This window comes from Drosophila montana, unplaced genomic scaffold, assembly GCF_035044405.1.
Source record: "Drosophila montana isolate Dmon_TW-CO22-7 unplaced genomic scaffold, ASM3504440v1 contig_3326_1, whole genome shotgun sequence".
NCBI classification, from domain to species: Eukaryota; Metazoa; Arthropoda; class Insecta; order Diptera; family Drosophilidae; genus Drosophila; species Drosophila montana.
Window position 1 is genome coordinate 1 of NW_026998210.1, and position 20240 is coordinate 20240.

A 20240-nucleotide genomic window follows, 5' to 3' on the forward strand; every position below is an offset into this window, starting at 1 on the left:
AGATACAGATACAGATACAGATACAGATACAGATACAGATACAGATACAGATACAGATACAGATACAGATACAGATACAGATACAGATACAGATACAGATACAGATACAGATACAGATACAGATACAGATACAGATACAGATACAGATACAGATACAGATACAGATACAGATACAGATACAGATACAGATACAGATACAGATACAGATACAGATACAGATACAGATACAGATACAGATACAGATACAGATACAGATACAGATACAGATACAGATACAGATACAGATACAGATACAGATACAGATACAGATACAGATACAGATACAGATACAGATACAGATACAGATACAGATACAGATACAGATACAGATACAGATACAGATACAGATACAGATACAGATACAGATACAGATACAGATACAGATACAGATACAGATACAGATACAGATACAGATACAGATACAGATACAGATACAGATACAGATACAGATACAGATACAGATACAGATACAGATACAGATACAGATACAGATACAGATACAGATACAGATACAGATACAGATACAGATACAGATACAGATACAGATACAGATACAGATACAGATACAGATGTTAGGTAGGATCTCATGTAGTAGAGTAAGATTAAAAACATATAACTTTTACGATAACTTCCTCAATTCCACATAAAATCGAAAGCAAAATGTAAATTTAAAGTTGTTGTCTATTCAGGACCTGAAAATTACAAAAAGATCGGACTTTAAGTTTTAATCATCTGCTTGATGTTGGGCTGAGGGTATCGCTTAGTCGTGCACTTCCCACTGTATTTATAACAAATTTCAATCAATTTTCCATATTTACCTAGTTGTATAAAGATAAAATACGTATAAGTATCTATTTATTTATTTTTAAGTCAATTTGTAAAACTTGTTCGCTTTGTTCTTAAATCTTCTATGATATGGTTTATTCGAGAACCCTTTTTGTTAATCTGTTTTAGTTATATGAAAATTTGTATGTAAATTATGTTTGAAGTCGAGTTGTGGATACACTCAAGACCCCCAAAGATATACATATGTGTGCACACGGAAGCTGAGCTGTCGGCACACAGGATGTGCCAAGCGATCAGTTCGGCTGGGGCTGGCCCGACTGTACAGTGCGCACTCTTAAGTGGCCAAGTACAAGTGGGAGAGAGATAGAGAGAGAGAAAGAGAGGGAGTGTGAGGCATGGAGTTTGGTTAGCACGGATTCTGGTCATGTGACACATATGTGTGTCCATTTGGATGCGTTCCCGTAGTGTCTTCCCATTCACTCACCCCCGTCCCCTCCTGCTCTCTGCACCCCCCCCTGCAGCTGCTCCTCTTGTTGAATGCTGTTTTGGGCTCGCGTCGGTAGCTCAGGGGTAGCTCGAGGCTTATTTCTCGAGTGGAGCACTGAGGCCTGCATCCGCTTGCTAATGATGACAATGCTCCAAGTCGCCAGCGAAATGCATCTTTTAGCTGCAGATGTAGCTGCAACTGTATCTGTATCTGTATCTGTATCTGTATCTTTAGCTGTAGCTATAGCTGCATCTGTATCTGTATCTGTGTGTGCTGTATCTTTGAGAGCTGTCGCTGTCGCTGCTGCTGTTGCACTTTGATTTATTTCAACGCTCTTCAATTCCCACGACAGAGCCGAAGACATCGAGACCAGGCAATGCATATGCAGAATTCTATATGGCCATATGTAGTTATATGTACATATGTATGTATGTACATACATATATATAGATGTGCATGTGCACTTCCTGTGCCCTGTACGCGGATCCTGCGGGGCGCTACCCGCGAATATTGAATAACCAGAAGACCCGGAATTGTTTTTTTTTTTTTTTTTGAATTTTTAAATATGCATAAGCGTCGCCTCGTCCGAAGTGGTGCAGCCAAAGGGCTGCGCAAAAAAAAAAAGCATTTACCCCTAATAAACCGGAACTAATAGAAAAAACTATGAGACACACACACACAGGCACGCACACGCAGAAAAAGGTCGTAGACAATTTTTTATAGGCATTTGACATGGATCACACGGGCACGTTTTTTTTTTTTTTTGTTGAATGTGCACTTCCCATCTTCCGTTTCGCTTTTCCTATCAATTGTTCTCTCTCTTTTCATTAGTTGACTATAATTTATTAATTTACATGCGTCCTTTGCATATGCGAATGCCACAAGGGTTAGCGGGGCAGCCGGGTCGCGGGTTGCGGGTCGCGGGTTGCGGGTCGCGGGCTCGTTGTCAGCGGTCGCATCTTCCAGGGTAACTTCATTGGCAGACCTCGATGACCCGCGCTGCCGTATATCGCGTAAATACCGCGACATTTTCAACCAATTTCGCACCCCGCCACACCGCCGCTCGCCTTTTTGTTTAGCTGCCCCGTCGGGCAGGTCGTGTAGGTACCAAAAAAAAAAAAAAAAAGAGAATAATAAAGCAAATATAAAAAACCAACAGCCCATTCAGGGGATGGTTCCACCGTGATTTCTTTGTTTATCCATCTATCTATTTAAATTCGGTATTCTGTAACTCTTTTCAAATCATTTTCTTTTTTTTTTTTTACCATGCTGGTTTCCATGCGGCCAATTTAAAGGAAGCCGCACGCATTTGAGCCCTGGGAATGTGAAAAGCTCTTCGCCGACACGCACAATTTGCCAATACTGCTCATTAGTAAAGTATTTGGTTGAGTTGCTTAAAGTGCTTCTTCCAGATAAGTTAAAGCTTCACACTTTACGGATTTGCGGATTGGGAAAGTGAAGAGCTGTTTTTGGTCTGAGACACAACTTGCTGCTTGATATGAGTATGGCGAAAAATTAATACATTTTTTACTATTAATTCCTTTGATATAAAATTGTGAGTTAACTTGTTTGATAATCCTTCCTCCCTTTTCCCAGCCCGATAAGTCGGTCAAATCTCATCCGATTTCCACGAGGCTTGGCTCTTTGTTCATGGTTTGACCTCTAGACCAATTTGGCGTCTAAATATGGATACATAATTCTTAGTCGTAATTCATGTGAAAATGGTACCCTCAAATATCCTAACCCTACCTTCATAACTCGGTCAAATCTCATCCCATTTCCACGAGGTTTTGCTCTTTGTATATTTATTTTATACGTATCACGGACAAGGCGTGGTATACCCGCTAGTCTAAATATAAACGTATTTCAACGATTATGAAAGTTCATTTCTTATCCGATTGACTTCAAACTAATGCTAAGCTAAGCATAAACTTGGCCCGGACAAAGCCGGGTAATGCGGGCTATAAACATCCACTACTTTCATATTAATGTAAGCATAATAATAAGGAAAGTAAAGGTTAGTTGATTTCCCTTTTCTTTGCCAAACTAATACGATGCTCGTCATGTGTTTAATCCTCCATCCGGATGAGAGAGTTTTTCTTGCTTTTCATTTTATGGCAATTGGTTTGCAATGCACAAAATCGATTGACTCGAAGGATTTCATTAACTGCTGCTGTTGTCCAGCTTGGGGTTTTCTTTAGTTTTGGCTTGGCCCAGTGTTTCCTCCAAAAAAAAAAAAACAAATAAAAATAAAATAAAATGCAATTAAGGTGTAGATCCGCAAAAGGATCATTTGCTGTGGTTATTTGATTTTGCCGGCAATAATTAGTAGCGCATACCGACAAAGGATAATGGACAATGCACAGATACCTGCTTAAGCAATTTGGCTCATCAACGCTCTTCATTCAAAATCCAATGAAAACACACGCTGGATTAGTGCCGGGCAATAGGCCAGGGGCCAGCAGCATCAGCAGCAGCAGCAGCAGCAGCGAGATCCCAAGGACCAGGAAGTCCACTGACCGCAATCGACACGGAAATGAATCGACTGCCAAGTGCTGTGCCGTCCTCTCGTCCTGTGTCCTGTGTCCTGTGACTGACCTTTGTGCGGCTCCCGCTGTGCGGCCACAGCTTAACGGTACCAGATGTGCCACGTCTGTGCGAGGGCCAGGTAGGTGGAGGCTGGCCCAGGCAGCAGGTAGCAGGTAACAGGCGCTGACCTTTACCCTGGCGCTGTGATGTGTTTGTAAACACGCTAAAAATGGAATAATAGATCAAAGCCAGATACGAACGCGATCAGCATACACAAAGATTCTCGCAGCATTCACAGTTTTCAGTTGTCAGTCCTTCGTCCTGTCCATTGCACTTGCTACACATGCGGGTGTGTGTGTGTGTGTGTGTGCGAGAGAGTAAGGTGTTTTTGCTCCTCATTAATACGAACGTACTGTGGGAATTACCGGAAATCGTTCTCCTGTTGGCTGGCCCTTGCTCCTGCCCCTGCCCCTGCTCCTACTGCTGCCGCTGGGTCCAGTTTATTTTCATAATTTCCATGGCATTCGGAAATTTGTAACACACATGGCATTTCCTTTCAATCACAGTGCACAAGGTGCACACACCCACACGATATCATCAGTCAGACAAGCATCTATGGCCTCTCTGGGCACTGGACCCCGGACCCTGAAAGTTGAGATATGAAACTATCCCACGGGCTGGATAATGAAATTTGCCTGAAATGAAGTGTCGAGTCGTTGGGTCTATTGTTAAATGACATTATTTTCGGCATTTGAATGAACGAATTTATGTCCTTGGAGTATAAGATGTATTTTCCGAGAGATGATTTATGTTTAGAAATATAATTATTATATGATGATGATAATTCTTAATATTAATAATAATTGGTCTATGGGTCTCAGGCCTATCTCCATTTCGGAAATGCTTTCGCATTACTTCCTGCCAGACTGGTCGCCTTATACCCTCCCATCCAAGTTCTTTTGATAATAATAAGAATAATAACAATAATTATAATAAAAATAATCATTATTTAACCATTTGGCAAGCGGACACAATATGATATAAGGTAGATGATAAAAGTTTCAAAGTTTCCTTCGCAGATACCATGTCGAATTTTCGAATTTTTGTACCTAAAACTCAAGAGTCTTTTGCCATATCTTAACTAATTTATCGAATTACTTACAACTAATTCATATGCATTCCTATAAAAAATGCTATATATTTATATCTATAGATTTCTCTTAAGTAATTTTTATAAATGAAATACAGATACGATTGAATTTAGGATCAAAAGCTTCTATCACTGTTACCTTTGCTCACGTAGATTGCTTTGCAGGCATCCTGCCGAATTTTCGAACCCATATCTCAAAGTGTGTTTTTTTCAGCATTTGCTTTATCTAAACCCATTTGCCGAACCACTTGAGCTGCAACTGCTTTGAACCAAATTCCAAACACCAAACTCTGCAATTGCAGCAACAAAATCCTCACTAATCAATTGAATGCCTACCATAATGAACTCTAATGACCTGCGCTCAACGTGACCCCTACCCCCAATATATATATATATATCTTCATAGGCCGATTCTTCTTACTTCAGGGTTACGCAAGCCGTGCTCGTATGGGGCAGGGGAGGCGGGGCTGGGGGTGGGATTGTAACCACCTATGACGGCAACCTTCTACGGTATCTGCTTTCTTATTTAGTTCCCATTTAGTTTGTGTGGACAAAAGCAGAAAATAAATGAAAAGGAAACTTAAGACGCTTCGACCGTTTTGTTTTCTTTTTTATAGCGGTACCAACATCCTGCCCCATCATCCTGCAGAAAATAGCAAAATGGACCCGCGCCGGACGGCGCACCATCCTCCAGGGTCGTGGGATGAAATACTGCAGGAACAAATGCCTAGCGGTTTTTTATTCTCCTTTTTCTTTTTTTTTTTTTACAAATATCGCACAATGCGCCGGCGCACACCCCCGCTATCTCTCGCTGCCTTTCTCTCCATCTATCTCCCTCTCTCTCTCACACTCTCTATTCTTTCTCCTGTAGCGGCAACTGCTGCTCCTTCGGCTTTCTATTCAATTTCGCACGCCGTCCGTTTTTCTTTAAAAAAAGAAAGAAAAAACTAACCACATGAAGAGAGTGCGTCTCAGAGAGAGAGAGAGAGAGAGAGAGAGAGAGAGAGAGAGAGGCGAGAGATTTTTGAATGGTTTATCTGCTTAGCGCTGCCCGTTCGCTTCGCTGCGCATTCAAAATGTGATTGATCTTAATTGGGGAATGTGGAGGGGGAGGGGGCAGAACCGAGCAGGATCAGCAGCCGAAGAGCCGCAAGAAGAGGACGAGGCCCAGCTACGCAATGATATTTGCCAAGAAGATGAGTTTGTCTGCCAAGTACCTTAAACATTGGATAACATCAGGGGACATCCTCGCACGCTCTCGCTCTCACTCGCTCTCGCTCACTCTCGCTCTCTCCTTCTCGCCGGTGCATCTGTTGTCCTGGCTGTTGGCGTAATGTGTGCAAAATCCATTAGATATGTGAGATCTACTCGATGGGATTATGCGCCCAGACAAATGGACGCCCCGAAAAGACTGACAGACTGACAGACTGACAGTTCCACAGTTCGAGCGGCATGTGCAGCCAGTTGATGGCACATCTTAAGCAAAAAAAAAAAAAAAAAATTAAAAAAATACTTCCATCTCTCATTTCGCATCGCACATCTTGAATCTGGCAACATTTTGTTGCTGATCGTTTGCTTCTCTTTTAAGATACAATTTGCAAAACATCAGAACAAACAGCTGAGATAGCATCCATTAATTTCTGGAGAACGCCAGCTTCAGATTCCTTAGTTGTTCACAGTTTCATATTTATTATTATCGGAAATTTATTGCTACAATCGAAATCAGATTTGGAAATTAGTTTTTTCAGATATTCGAGTTCTTTTCAAATTCGAATTACCCAAAAATGTGCAACTTTTAAACACATATCCTTTGTTTGGTTTTTAAATATGTAAAATGAACTGAAATAAACTAATTCAGACCTTATATATATTAATAGCGGGTATAACCCGGCCTTGCCCGTGGAACGTATGTTAAAAATCAACGTTCTCAAAAAGCTTTGAAAATGATTTTGAAACTTATCGGACGGTAAACAAACAATTTTCATAGAAACGTTTTCCGCCAATTTACCAATGTTGCGAGTGGAATTTCCCAAATCGCTGAAACACGTATTCATTATATTCTTATGTAGAGCTTTGAAAATAAGTTTGAAGCAAATCGGACACAACTTAAAACTTCGCCCAAAAAATCTTTAAATCGCATTCCTCCCGAAGAAGTTTGAATTCTGCGAAAAGTGTGAAACACGAATGGATTTTCCTAAAAGTGTGAAACACCCCTCAAATGAATTTGAACAAAGATCTTTGAAAATAAGTTTGAGGCCGATCCGATGGTAAACAAAAAAGTTACATACAAACGTTTTTCGCGATTTTTCCACACTTGCGGGTGGAATTTCCCGAAACCCCGTCTTAACGTGCACCTACATCACATAAGGTAGCTACAGTGAAAATTTCAGCTTCCTAGCTCTTACGGTTTGGGCTGTGCGTTGATCACCAATCAGTCAGTCAGTCAGTCAGTCAGTCAGTCAGTCAGTCAGTCAGTCAGTCAGTCAGTCAGTCAGGACAAACAGTTTTATATATAGAGATATAAGACTCAGACTACGAGTTCGTATAAAAACAGCCTGTATATCGTCACATATAGACTCAGGTAAGTCTATTATGCATCCAGAGTTCTTATTTATGGTCTAAAAATGCCTTGCAGTATGCTCATAATGCAAATATACTCTGAAATATATGGAGAAATAGGTATTTCGATGCAGTAATATGTGTGTCAATTGATATTAACTTCTTACACGATTTGCTCTGACTGACTGACTGATTGATTGACTGACTGATTGACCGATCAATGCAAGCATTAAACGGTTAAAGCTAGGAAGCTGACATTATTTTTAGCAGTTTTCTTATTTGGGAAAGTGCTAATACACAAAAAAAAAAAGTTTCATACAAATGTTTTTCACAAATTTTTCCTAATTTCACCTGGCACAGGGAAATGAAGTTTCGCTCTCAAACCGGCTTCCCCTAATTTCCACGCAGGAAGAGTGCATTTTCGGAAAATGCGAAAGTTAATGTTCAAGTTAATATTCTAAAAGATCTGAATAAGAGCTAAATTCGAACGTTTTTCATTAACTTTCCAACCACAAGTGCCCTACTATGCGATTCTCATGCATTTAGTTAAGGCTTTTCTGCTTTGATTATAAATATTATTATATATCAACAAGTTGTGCTGACAATCCAATTAACTTAAATTTACTTAAATAAATTCCCTTTAACTTTATGGCTTCTCTCGTTCAAACGCGCTTTCTACCTTATTTCTTCCTCTAGTGATATAAAACTATGTCTTCTTCCTACTTTACGATGACAATCGATTTGCGAATTTTTGTGTAAGTACATGTTTACATATACTTATTGTATTTATAGAAGAAGGGGAACATATTAAGTCAAATTCAGAACTGGGCCAAGATTTACCTGCTAGGAATATTATTAAATAATCTTAAGTATTGGGTGTAAAACTTAGATCAATATCATTTTGTTACAAAAACAAGCTTTGCTTAAGGGAAATGTCTCCATCTAATTCACACTTTCCGACCCAATCGACTTGCCAGATGGGCAGACGCTTCTGGGCTGGGCCGTTCACTTGGTAGCCACTGTGCATTGTGCGAGATCTCGCACCAGCGACAGAGATGAAGACGACGGCGACGGCGACGATTGCCACCAACTGGTTGTGTGGCACGTTGCCAGAGTGAGTGAGTGAGCGAGAGAGAGCGGGGGCGGGCAGCTGGTGAGGGGCAACTGCTGCGGGAGGTGCAGCAAGGCAAGGCAAGCCCAAATAAATGTTCATAATTTTCCAAGTTGTCAACGGGAGCGGCCGCAATTGCAGCGGCTTCTGCTTCAGCGCCAATAAAAGCAATTGCGCCATTTGGCTAATGGCTAAGGTCCATGTTAGACTAGACGCTCCTCCAGTCAGCCAGTCAGCCAGCGAGTCAGTCAGTCAGTCATTCAGTCAGTCAGTTAGTCACTTGGCTGATTGTCCAAGCTTATGCATTCACCAAAATGCCATCATGTGGCAGCAGGCAGCATGCGGCAGCATGCAACAACAAGTCATCGTCAGCATTTTCCTACTGCATCACGTTTTGTGGGCAGCGAGCAAAGATTTTGACTTTTGATTAGGCCGAAGAGCGCCAAAAGCAGCGCAAAAGAGCGAAGCCAGCCGCAACAACAACAAAATATCTCAACGTCTTCTGGCCCTTCTGGTCACCTTCTGGCCAGAGCTGCAGCCAGAGCAGCCAGAGCCTCGGTCATGTTGGCCAAAAAAGGGACAACCTGCCGTCCAGTTGGTTCACAAGTCGGTCTGGTCTATTTGGAACACCATAAAGTTCAAGCAATTTGAACTTTTCTAGCCAAAAACCATGGAAATCTCATGGCTCACGGCTGTAACTGGCCGTATTGGCGGCCGGGGGGAAGAGCTTGCCTGAAGGCTTCTGAAAGGGATGGGGGGGGGGGGAGGGGCAAACGCTTGAATCGTGAATTTCACAGCAGTCACATTATGTGTAAAGCTCGCGAGCTGCAGCTGACTTCTAGGCCAAGAATTTGGCCATAATGCGGCTGCTCAGAACGTTGTCATGATCAATAATTAGGAATTTGGTGCAGTGTAGCTACTGCCGCCACCCCCCCCCCCCCCCCCCCCCTTACTACCACTACCACGCCCCCTCACATCGCCACATGCGTCGCACATTATGCATAACGACATAAGTCTCCGAATCTGCGACTTTCATCATGCATCTGCTTTTTGTTGTTGGGTTTTTACCTAAACCCCATTTGAATACAGCTCGAGAATCAAGTCGCCAACTCGGCATGTAAATTACGCGGGCAAATCGACTTATATGACGTCCAGCTTGGGGCATGCAACAAGCCTCATGTGCTGAAATACTCGATTCCAAAAATTTCGTTTTGCTTAATGCGCGCTCAAGATGCTTTTTCCTTTGATGAACTTTCTGATGGGCATCCATGGCCTGACTTTCTAAGCCGCTTCAAGGCATTTACTAGTTCAGTTGGCAGATTCTGCAAAATCTATCTAATGCCTTATTGGCAAAAGTAATCAATTTCTTGCTACTCGAAGTCTTCGCCCAGCGCCACACTATGGGAAATGCACTCTAGAATAACTTCGGAGTCTGTAGTCCGATCTTTTTCCAATTGTCAGCGCTTAAACCAGAGAGTAAGGCTCAAGCTTTAAAAATACACTGTTTTAATTTTGAAAGATGAATTTAAATATTTCCATGCTGTGTTTACTATACCAGAACCAATATATCCAATTTGGGGCGTAAAGCGCTTCCAACTTTTGAGTTTTGCTTGAAAAACTATGTGTTCAAATCGATATTTATCGATATTTTGGACATGGGTAGAGATATTGAAAAATTGTATAACCTTATTCTGCGTATATATGATATTTTATACTTGAAATTTGTAGTTTTTGGTAAGTAGCTAAAGGGGTGCGAATCCTTGGCTATATACTGATATAGTATTAAATCTCGTACTTTAATTCAATAAGAGAGCAAACCAAATCTTGAAATTGAACGTTTTCGCATCACTTACCCAAAGTTAATACCTGTAGAGGGTATCATAAAGTTGTGCAATTGTATGTCATGCGACGCAAATCTTTGTCTTTAACTTAGGCCTAGGCGAAGACTGAAAATCAATAAAGTCAAATGAAATTTGGGCAGAAGAGGAGCCAAACACACCTAAGCAGAATACATGTTTTTATACCCTGTACTCTTATGAATGCATCAATAGGGTAGCATAAAACATATGTGCAAGAGATTGTTTTACTCGCTATGACAAACAAACACGTTGACAAACAAAAAAACACGAGAAACAAAAAGAATGTACAGGGTATTTTAGAGGTTACAACAAATACCCTGTACTTTTACAAATATATCAAAGAGGTGTGCTCAATGAATGTAGCTTAGTAACGAGCGTCAAAGCGTTGGAGATAGTGAATGAGGGAGTGAGATATCAGACAGAGAGAGGGAGAGAGAGAAAGAGAGAGGGAGAGAATTGCGAAAGGGAGAGAGAGAAAATGTTGTTAAGTGGGTCAAATCGCGTTAAAGGCCAATTGACGCTGAATATTTGAGCTGAAACAAACATTTCAGGCTAAATTTGTCATCATTCATACACACAAACACACACACACACACACACACACCTGCAGTTGCAAATGGTGTGCCACATTTTGGTGGCTGCTCTTCGCTGTGGCGTGGTTCAATGCCGAACCCATCGAATGCCGTACGTCGCATGCCGCATGCCGCATGCCGCAAGCCGCAAGCCGCAAGCCGCATGCAAATGTGTCAATAGCTTCAAACTGGACATTTATTGCATTTGCCATTTAGTATCGAGTATCGAGCCACAAGTATCGATGCATTTGAGCATCGATAGCGAGTCCGTTGCTCGTTCGCTTATTCATGTTTTGTTAGCTTTTGACTTTGGGCCGCTCACTCCTAGGTTTTTTTTTGTTTCTTTCGTCTTTTTGGTTTGTGGCATGGCCCATGACCGGCTGGGAAAAACCTGGCAAAGGGGCAGCGTGGCAAGCGTGGCAAGCGAGGGCAGCGGGGGCAGCGGGGGAAGCGGCTCAGCGGTGCAAGCTGGCAACTCGTGAGTGAATCTGGCATACAATATTTTGACAATTCAAAGGATTCTTCAGCAGCGCTCACCTTTAGCATGGGGCCCCAGCGCTCCACTGACATGCAGCTGTAGATCGGCCGCCCCCACAGCTGCCCCGCTCAGCTCAGCATCCACCATCGCCCTCGCCCTCGCCCTCGCCATCATCCTCACGCTCACCCTCTGCCAGCAATCTCTTCGTGCACTATGAGTTGTGCAACGGATTTGTGGCAACATTCGGTTTTGGTCTGGCATTGGTCTGGGCTTCAGCTCCAGCTCCAGCTCCGGCTCCAGCTCTGGCGAGAGGCTGTCGATTTGTTGCACAGATTTGCGCACTCGTCGCGCGCGGTGACTGGCAAAAAAAAACCCCAAAGCAACAACAAACACAACAAATCCTTCGCGCCGCATTTGCCTTCTTTTCTATTTTAAGAATTTTCGAAAAAAAAAAAAAATAATAAAAATAGAAACAACAACTATTTGGCAACGGAACCGTCTCTTACCTTGGCACAATAACGTCGCAGCAGCAGCGGCGGCAGCGGCAGCACTGGCCGAGGCATCATCATCATTGTAATCTTCACTGTAAACATCATTGCAACCATGATCATCATGTTGTCATCTTCATCATTATGATATTTGCTAGTTGCAAGCAACATTCGACAGCTTCAAACTCTTTTCTACACTTTCAGCGGGTATTTCAATTTGTTCAACGCAGCCGACTTCAGAAATTATATATATTTTGAATGTATATCAAGTGTTGGGCCGAGATTTATCCATCTATCTAACTGACAGCTGTGAGCTGTTAGAGTTGCTGACGGCATAATATAAATTTTCGTATGATATTTTCACTAAGATCGGACTACAGACACCGAACAATTAATTTGGGGGGATGCGGAATGAAGAAGCTCTATAGCTGCATAAGGTGCACAGTTAAAGGGGCGGAAAGGGTGTGTTTTGCCTATGTGTATGCTCGCAATTGCACACAGAGCATCTCGCTGTCGTGCACTCCCAAACAGAGCACTCTGACTACTTTTTTTTTTGTTGTCTCTTTGCCTCATTTACATGCGGCGCGCTCTTGAATCTGCGGCGGCTCAAGACGCAGATCACTTGCAGCTAAAAACTTTGGCTACAACTTGGGCAGTCATGATTATATCGTAGTTGCTGTTGCTGCTGTTGTTGCTGCTGCTGTTGTTGTTGCTGTTGTTGTTGCTGTTGCTGTTGTTGTTGCTACAGCCGCCTAAAACACTCATCATCATGTCGGACAAACAACCTTGTTGCCGTTTGCCATTCGCCGTGGCCGGTGCCTGATGCCTGCTGCCTGGTTGTTGGTTGTTGCTGTTGTTGCTGTTGCTGTTGTTGTTGCTGTTGGTTGGTTGCCCGCTACCCGAGGCTGTCATTGCTTCCTCGTGGCGCTAATGTGGCCGCTGCGGCTGCTGTTGCCGCTGTTGCTGCTGCTGCGGCTGCGGCTGCGGCTGCTCCATTAAAGCCTGGCGCGGCTGCCGCTTATGACAGCCGATGCACGCTCACCCGACATGCAACCAGCGACAGCAACAACAATGCGTTGCGACGTTGCCACAAGCCGAAGCACATATACTCTTAACAGGCGTTTAACATGAGTTGCTTAATAGCAGCGCATCATGTTAAGCAGCTGTTACATGCCATGGGCTTAGGGTAAATGGCATGCTTTTACTTAAAAGTTTTTGTTATGTTAAGCAGCTGTTATTGGAAGACACACTGCTAATAACAGTACCATAATATGTAAAGGCTTGCCTAAGGTTATTGTGTGCTGTTATTTACATTTTGTTTCCTATGCAAATGGCGCACTGCCAACAGTTCCACATTATGCTTTACGGTCTTATAACAGCCTCTGTAAACTGTGCTCAAGAGTCGACTTTGAGCTAAGCAGCTGTATGTTTATGGCGCGCTGATACCAGCAGCGACAGCTATGTTAAGTTGTGTTATGTTAGAATTAAATCCATTGTCTTCTTCGAATTCCAAGCGTAATTCGTATTTAAAGGTTTTCTAAATTGATCGTTATGACTAAAAGAAAATTGGACTTGAACCACAATGCTTGTTTTAAGGATAAGCATACTTTAAATAAGCTCTAATGAAAGTACGATTTTTACCTGCATCTGAGTCTTGTATTTCTTCGAATAATTGAATTAATAATTTATTTAAAACAACTTTCAAGAATGTTAACTAGCTGTTATCTAATCTATATTTAAATAAAACTGTTTGTCCCTGTTTGTTCTAAGTTAAAATAATATCTTTTATTTCATATAATTTAAGTACCTAGTGCAAAGACTTTATATTGTCAACAGTTAGGCAAAGAGCAGGCTCTGTGGGTAGGGTATATATGGAAAATGTGTATACTTATATATATATATATATATAAATGTACAATCGTAGTATAGAAACGGCAACTGTAGTGCGCGAAATATCTCGACATGAATACAATCTTTTAATGATCGTGTGTAATTTTCAAACATGTGGGGACGGTGAAGTCTAGGCACGCCGCAGCCGCAGTCGCTGTTGCAGTCGCTGTTGCAGTTGCCGTCGCCAACGTCGTCCGTCACCTGACCCCAGCTCGACATGCTGGCAATCACTCATTGCGAGCCTGAGATGGACAGAGGGACACGGGGAGTGGCCAGGGCCGGGTGGCAGTTAAAGAAGGAGACAGAGGCGTAGCTGCTGGCTGGCTGGCTGCCTCGACTTTCGGTTGCAATGCACCTTGAATCTGGTTGCAGCGCCATCGCATCACTCACCCACTAACTGAGGACCAGTGCATCGTGGCCTGGTCGCATTTCGCAAGCCCAACAACAATAAGAACAACAACAGCAATGACAACAACTACAAACAATGTTGCTCGTTCACATGCCACTCAAGAAGTCGTGGCACTGAATTCCCCAGTAGTAACTCGCATGCCCCACGTACTTTGCATTGCTCTAGCCAGGCGACAATCTGTTGGTGCGGGGGAGTGCGGACGGGTGGCGGCGGGTACAGTGGGCCACTCAAGATGGATTTGAACGTTTTGGGCAATTACAATAGCTCAATTTGTTTGGCACTGTGCACTGGCAATCGTTTTGTCAATTGTATCTGTGTGTGTGTGTGGCAACTGGCAACTGGCAACAGGCAACAGGCAACTTGCAACAGGCAACTTGCAACTGGCAACATTTGCAGTTATGTTTCTGTCCAAAAATATTCTACTTTTAGTTTTCAATTAGCTGCCGCGTCATGCAGCATGCAAGAGAAAGGCAAAGAGAATGGAATTGGGTCTACAAGTGTTGGATAATCAGCTGCCGGCAATTGAGGAACTCTACTATGATATAAACTATTGCATATTATGATCAAGGCCACAAAACCAGCAAAAGAAATATCGCTGGTTCGGTTCACGTTTCCAAACAGTGTTTCGCCTTGTGATGCGCTTCGTGAAACCGATTTTAAATTGCAAAATCAGGTTTAGACTACAATAAAAGAATTAATTTTTTTTTTATTGACTAAATTTGTTAAATCTTTTAGTATATAATGTTCATACTAAGAGCTGGGAGTTGGGAATATCCAACTCGGGTGTAATATATAGTAGGCTATACTATATACTTATAATATCCAACTAGGATATACTCTATACATATAAGCACAAAAATACACATATATACATATATACACACAGCGGCTGAGCTTCTTCTTCCTTTTGCCCCACCCTATGTATGGAAAATGCATTTTTGAATAACTTCGGTGTTTATTGTCCGATCTTGCATATGATAAACAAAAGTGTGTACATACCAAAGCGCAAGTCTCTACTCTCCTCTCCTCTATCTCTTGTATTTTTTCTCTCTCTCCCTGGCTTTCTCCCCCTCTCTTTCTCTCTCTCTGTCTTTCCTTTTTATTTTTGTTTTCAATTTTGGGGGAGAATGTGGGCAATATTCTTAATCTGTATATACTATACACTATACACAGAATATTCCATAATCTTTATACACAGTTTAGCTCTTATAATTGTTTAATTGTGGTCTTAATAGTTCTTTGTCTCAATATACCCCCAAACCATCCACATATCTTATTCCGTTCTCCTTGGTCACTTTAATTAGTTCTTTGCCTATCAAGCTGCATGGCTGTATGCCATATAGTATGTGAGTTCGTGTGTATCCGAAAATCAGCTTATCATCTTTGTTGGTCATCTATCTTGGTCACTTTAATTTGTTTTAAGCACTTGACTCTGGTCATATTATGCCATTATGCAGTCTTAGCTAGTCTTCTCTTACCCCAAAGACGATCATAAAATCCTTTCTCCTTGCGCTGAATGGTGACTTATTTCAGATTTCCAGCTCTGGCTGTACAAAGTTTTCTTCCATGTTCACTTTGTTTCTCTGCCAAACTTCGTATTCTACTCCAATGCAATTTATTTTCAAAATTTAAATTTATATCGTCACTTAACCTCCATGTTTAGTTTAACTCTGCTCCTGACTGTGCCCGCTTGTCTTCATATAGTTCGAATGGGCAATTGATCACATTTCGAAGTTTCCTTAACTTCTGCCCTGTTCTCAAATTTGTCTGCCTATTCAAAGCGGCCTCTCCATGTACTAGATTTGTGTGTTATTGCAGCTCTGTAGCTCGTATCTGTATCTGTGGCTGTTATTGTTTGTGTATCTGTATCTGTATCTGTATCCGTATCTGTATCTGTATCTGCAACTGTTGCTGTATCTGTATCTGTATCTGTGTCTGTATCGTTTAATGTCTGGTGTTTAGCATTTTCAATTTACATATTACACGGCAGTCGAAACAAGATTTGTAGCCATTGGCCAACACGGCTCGCCGCCTGCTCCTGCTTCCTTTCCTCTATCGCAACCAGCCCGCCCCCCCATGCCCCAACGCCCTTCGCTTCTACTTGAGCGGCAAAAACAATTTATTGTGACACGAGGTAATTGCCTTGGGCTGCATTACGTCTACTTTGGCCAAAACGGACACGTTAAGGCCAACAACACAGCGGCCGAGAGTCAATGCCTTGGCCAGCAGAGAATTCTCATAATGCTTGGGATGTTGATGAGGCAGCGAAAGAGAGAGAGAGAGGGAGAGAGAGAGAGGGGGTGAGAGAGAGCAATCGAGCGACGGTCAGTCAAAGGCTAAGACTGCGACTTGGTCCATAGATCGATCAGCTAGCGGCACGAAGATGCCAACTAGCCCAAAGCAGCAGCAGCAGCGGCAGCGGCAGCGGCAGCAGCAGAAGAAGAAGATGATGATGAAGAAGAAGAACTTATTTGGTGTAACAATTATTTCGTGATTTAATTTCGACCTTTAGCGACCAATTTAATCGATCCAGCAAACCGCACCGCACAGCTCCATTGTTGTTTGGCTTGGACAACAGCCTCAGCCTCAGCCTCAGCCAGAGCTCTGGGAGTGGGCAGCCAGCAGCCAGCAGCCAGCAGCAGCAGCAGCAGCAGCAGCAGCAGCAGCAGCTACAACTGTACATTTACAGCGGGCAAGTGTGGGGGGAGGGGGATAGGTCGCTCAGCGTTTTGGCCGACTATTCGCTGCATTGTTTTGGACTGCCAGTGGCTCCTCAATCGTGCGCGATATTCCGCCAAGCCTACAGCCCCCAGGCACACAGCAGCACCAGGCGGCACCAGGCAGCAGGCGGCACCAGGCAGCAGGCAGCAGGCGGCAGCAGGCAGCACTCGACAATCGGCAGCGATTGCCCAGCGTTTGCCAAGGGGCAGCTGCCTAGACACAAAGTTCCCACGTCCACGTCCATGTCCGTCGTCGCCGTCGCACAGTGGGCCCAAAAGCGTGGCGAAAATTTAAAATCCTGTTCAGCCAGGATTTGGTTTAAGTTTAAGAATTGGTAAAACTTTCTGACAAATTCCATACGAATGAGTATGTTAGTTGAATATATTTGCAGTCTGCAAAAGAGAGCGCAAATTCGTTGCCTTTTTCCGCATTTTCCAATAGAACTTTGAAAAAAACATTAAAAAAAAATTCTTAACTATTTCGTGTAAATGTCCAATTAAACAAATAAAGTAGGCGTGTTCTAGTCAAGAGTGTCCGATTAGAAGATGCCCACTAAGAGACGGAAATACTGTTCTGGAATAACTTCGGTATTTATAGTCCGATTTTAATGAAATTTTTTATGCCATAAGAACGTCTGTAAGTTCCTTTTTTTTTCAATTTTCGAGAGAACGTGTGGAGGTATGTAATATCTGAAATATTTTATACTGACATCCTTAGCTGTGGTCAACTATCTTTTTTCTTTCTGAAAATCGATACTTATCGATATCGTAATAAAGTGGTGAGCTATCGATGACTTCAAATATACTTCATGTATGAGGGTTGATTTCAAGTGTGCAGCTCTTAGAGGTTCTGTGAATCGACTGGGCAATTGATGCTGATTAAGAAAATTGGGTCGTAGATGCCTCCATTGCACATAAGCATCGTAGCTTTTTTGTACCCATTTTCAAATGGGAGATAGAACGTTTGGAAACGACACAACAACACAAATTATGTCGTCTTAAGGCCGAGTTAAAAACGACATATCTCCGCAGCTTGGGAAGGGTTCTTTTAAAATGCTTTTCCACAAGTCTGATGCCCTTTAGAATTAATGGTGTTTGGCTCCACGGTGCGTCGCCGGGCAAGTGCCAGTCGAGAGTTGCTCTAGAGTTGTTGCTGCAACAGCAACAGCAGCAACAACAGCAGCAACAGCAGCAATGTCCCCAGAAGCGTTTCGAGCGAAAATTTAAATTTCGCACCGCTGCAACAGCAGCATCATCATCATCATCGTCATCATCATCAGCAGCAGCAGCAGCAGCAGCAGCAACATGATTATCATCATCTACTTCATCATGCTGATGATGAAGATCGTCGTGCTGCGAGTTCAGCGTCTTCGTTTCTTTGTTTTGTGGCTGCTGCTGCTCAGTTTGCTGCCAGCAACAGTTGCTGCTGCTGCCTGTTGGGCTGCTGCTGCTGCTCTCTCTCTTTGTTTCTCTGGGCTTGGGCCAGGTCAGGTTCGCTGTGGCTTGGTCAGCCCAACACGATTACTGGCCGCTAATAATTGCCATTGATTTGGATCATGAGGCGGCTCGACACAAAAATAAAATAAAATGAAATAAAAACAAAACCAAAACCAAAACCAAGACGAGTCGCTTGGCAAAAGTGCTCGCAATTTGTGAAATTACATAAATCAGCTTTTATTTATTTATACATTTGCTGAGTTGCGAGCGAGAGCTCAGGAGCTGGCTCCCTGGCTGCCTGGCTGCCTGGCTGCCCGTTTGCCTGGGAGTTTTGGTCGCTGGGCGCCGTCGTCTCGGCTTTGGCTTTCAGCTTCCTGTGCCAATTCGGTTGCTCTTTCCCATACCAATTGGCTCTTTTCCCGCTCCCGATTTCCCATCCCCGATCTTCATTGATTACCCATTTTCCCAAAATAAATATGCATTGTGAATTGCGCTGCAAAACTCATTTGAGAGGTGCTGCCAACTGACTTCGCTGGGCTGCCTCTGGGCTGCCTTTGGGCTGGCTTGCGGTTATCGAGCGGCCATCGCGGAGACAACCAACTGCGGTGGCAATGGCCGTGGTAGCTGGCGCTGGCGCTGCCGATGTCGATGGTTGTGTTATCGTTAATCGATCGAACGGCCTACACAAGGCAATAAACGATGCATTGATAGAAATGCACGTAATTGAATGAATCAACTCTCATTACACACACGCACACACACACACACACACACAATGGTAGCAAATGTGCAAATTATCCACAGCAAGAGGAGGGCATCAAATGCAAAGTTATCGAACATCGATATTATTTTTGGCAGTCAACGCAGTTGAATTGTGTAATTTGTCTATATGTATAAACAATACTTATCGATAAAATATTTGACATCTTTCTAACGTTATCGTGTTAATAAAATGTATTCGATAATTATCGTTGAATAATTATGTTTTAAATTGATTCATAGAAAGTTTTGTATACTGACAAATTCCAAACGTTGTACGATATTTGTTATCGAATTTATCCATATGCCATTCCTAACACATCATATGGTTATCAATTGCATATTCCTAGTACAACTTATTGTCATCGATAGCCCATTTTAACGCCTCCTGTGATATTTTTTATAGATAGCCCATTCTTAATACACAGTAGTTTTATCGAAACATCTTTTTCAAAACATCGTACGGCATTTGTCAGAGGTAGCCCATTCTTAGCCGATTGTTATACACAATTCGGTGTCATCATATTATCGATGGTCCATTCTTTATACATCATATAATTAGCGATAATCCATTAGTATACATCATTTGATTTGCCCATTCTTAATTCATCATATAGTTATCGATAGCCCATTGCTATATCGTATGATATTTATCAATAACAATTACTTTACTTCACCAATTAAATACTCTAAGCAATTATTAATTCATTCAATATACAGCTTATCATCGATAGCCCCACCGACATATTTTATCGATAACTCTATCGACGGATGCTATCGATAACTGTATCGTTTGCATTTAAAAAAGGCAAGAAAAGAAATGTAACACTTATATTTTCCACACTCAAGTCAACGGATCGATTAACAAGCCCAATGGACTATCGATTGAATTTATCGATATATACTTACATCGATACATGCCAGCAAACTGGGCTGACATCGCAACCACTTGTGCCTGGGAAAATGC

At 42.5% G+C, this 20240-nt stretch overlaps 1 protein-coding gene across 1 annotated transcript; it reads left to right on the top strand.

Moving 5' to 3' along the window:
• The first annotated feature begins 16740 nt into the window (after positions 1-16740).
• Positions 16741-18386, top strand: LOC135434512 (forkhead box protein O-like). Its single transcript, XM_064691121.1, has 3 exons — positions 16741-16831; positions 16908-17343; positions 18161-18386. The coding sequence occupies exons 1-3, from the start codon at positions 16741-16743 to the stop codon at positions 18384-18386; spliced, it is 753 nt and encodes a 250-aa protein (XP_064547191.1).
• The last annotated feature ends 1854 nt before the right edge of the window (positions 18387-20240 follow it).

What these genes read in the sequence shown, in the direction of transcription:
- LOC135434512 (XM_064691121.1), top strand. Translation starts at nt 16,741, where the DNA reads ATGCCAACTAGCCCAAAGCAGCAGCAGCAGCGGCAGCGGCAGCGGCAG. An exon ending in GAAGAAGAAGAACTTATTTG is followed by an intron (nt 16,832 to 16,907) that starts GTGTAACAATTA and finishes CGCACCGCACAG; the next exon opens with CTCCATTGTTGTTTGGCTTG. An exon ending in TCCGTCGTCGCCGTCGCACA is followed by an intron (nt 17,344 to 18,160) that starts GTGGGCCCAAAA and finishes GATGCCCTTTAG; the next exon opens with AATTAATGGTGTTTGGCTCC.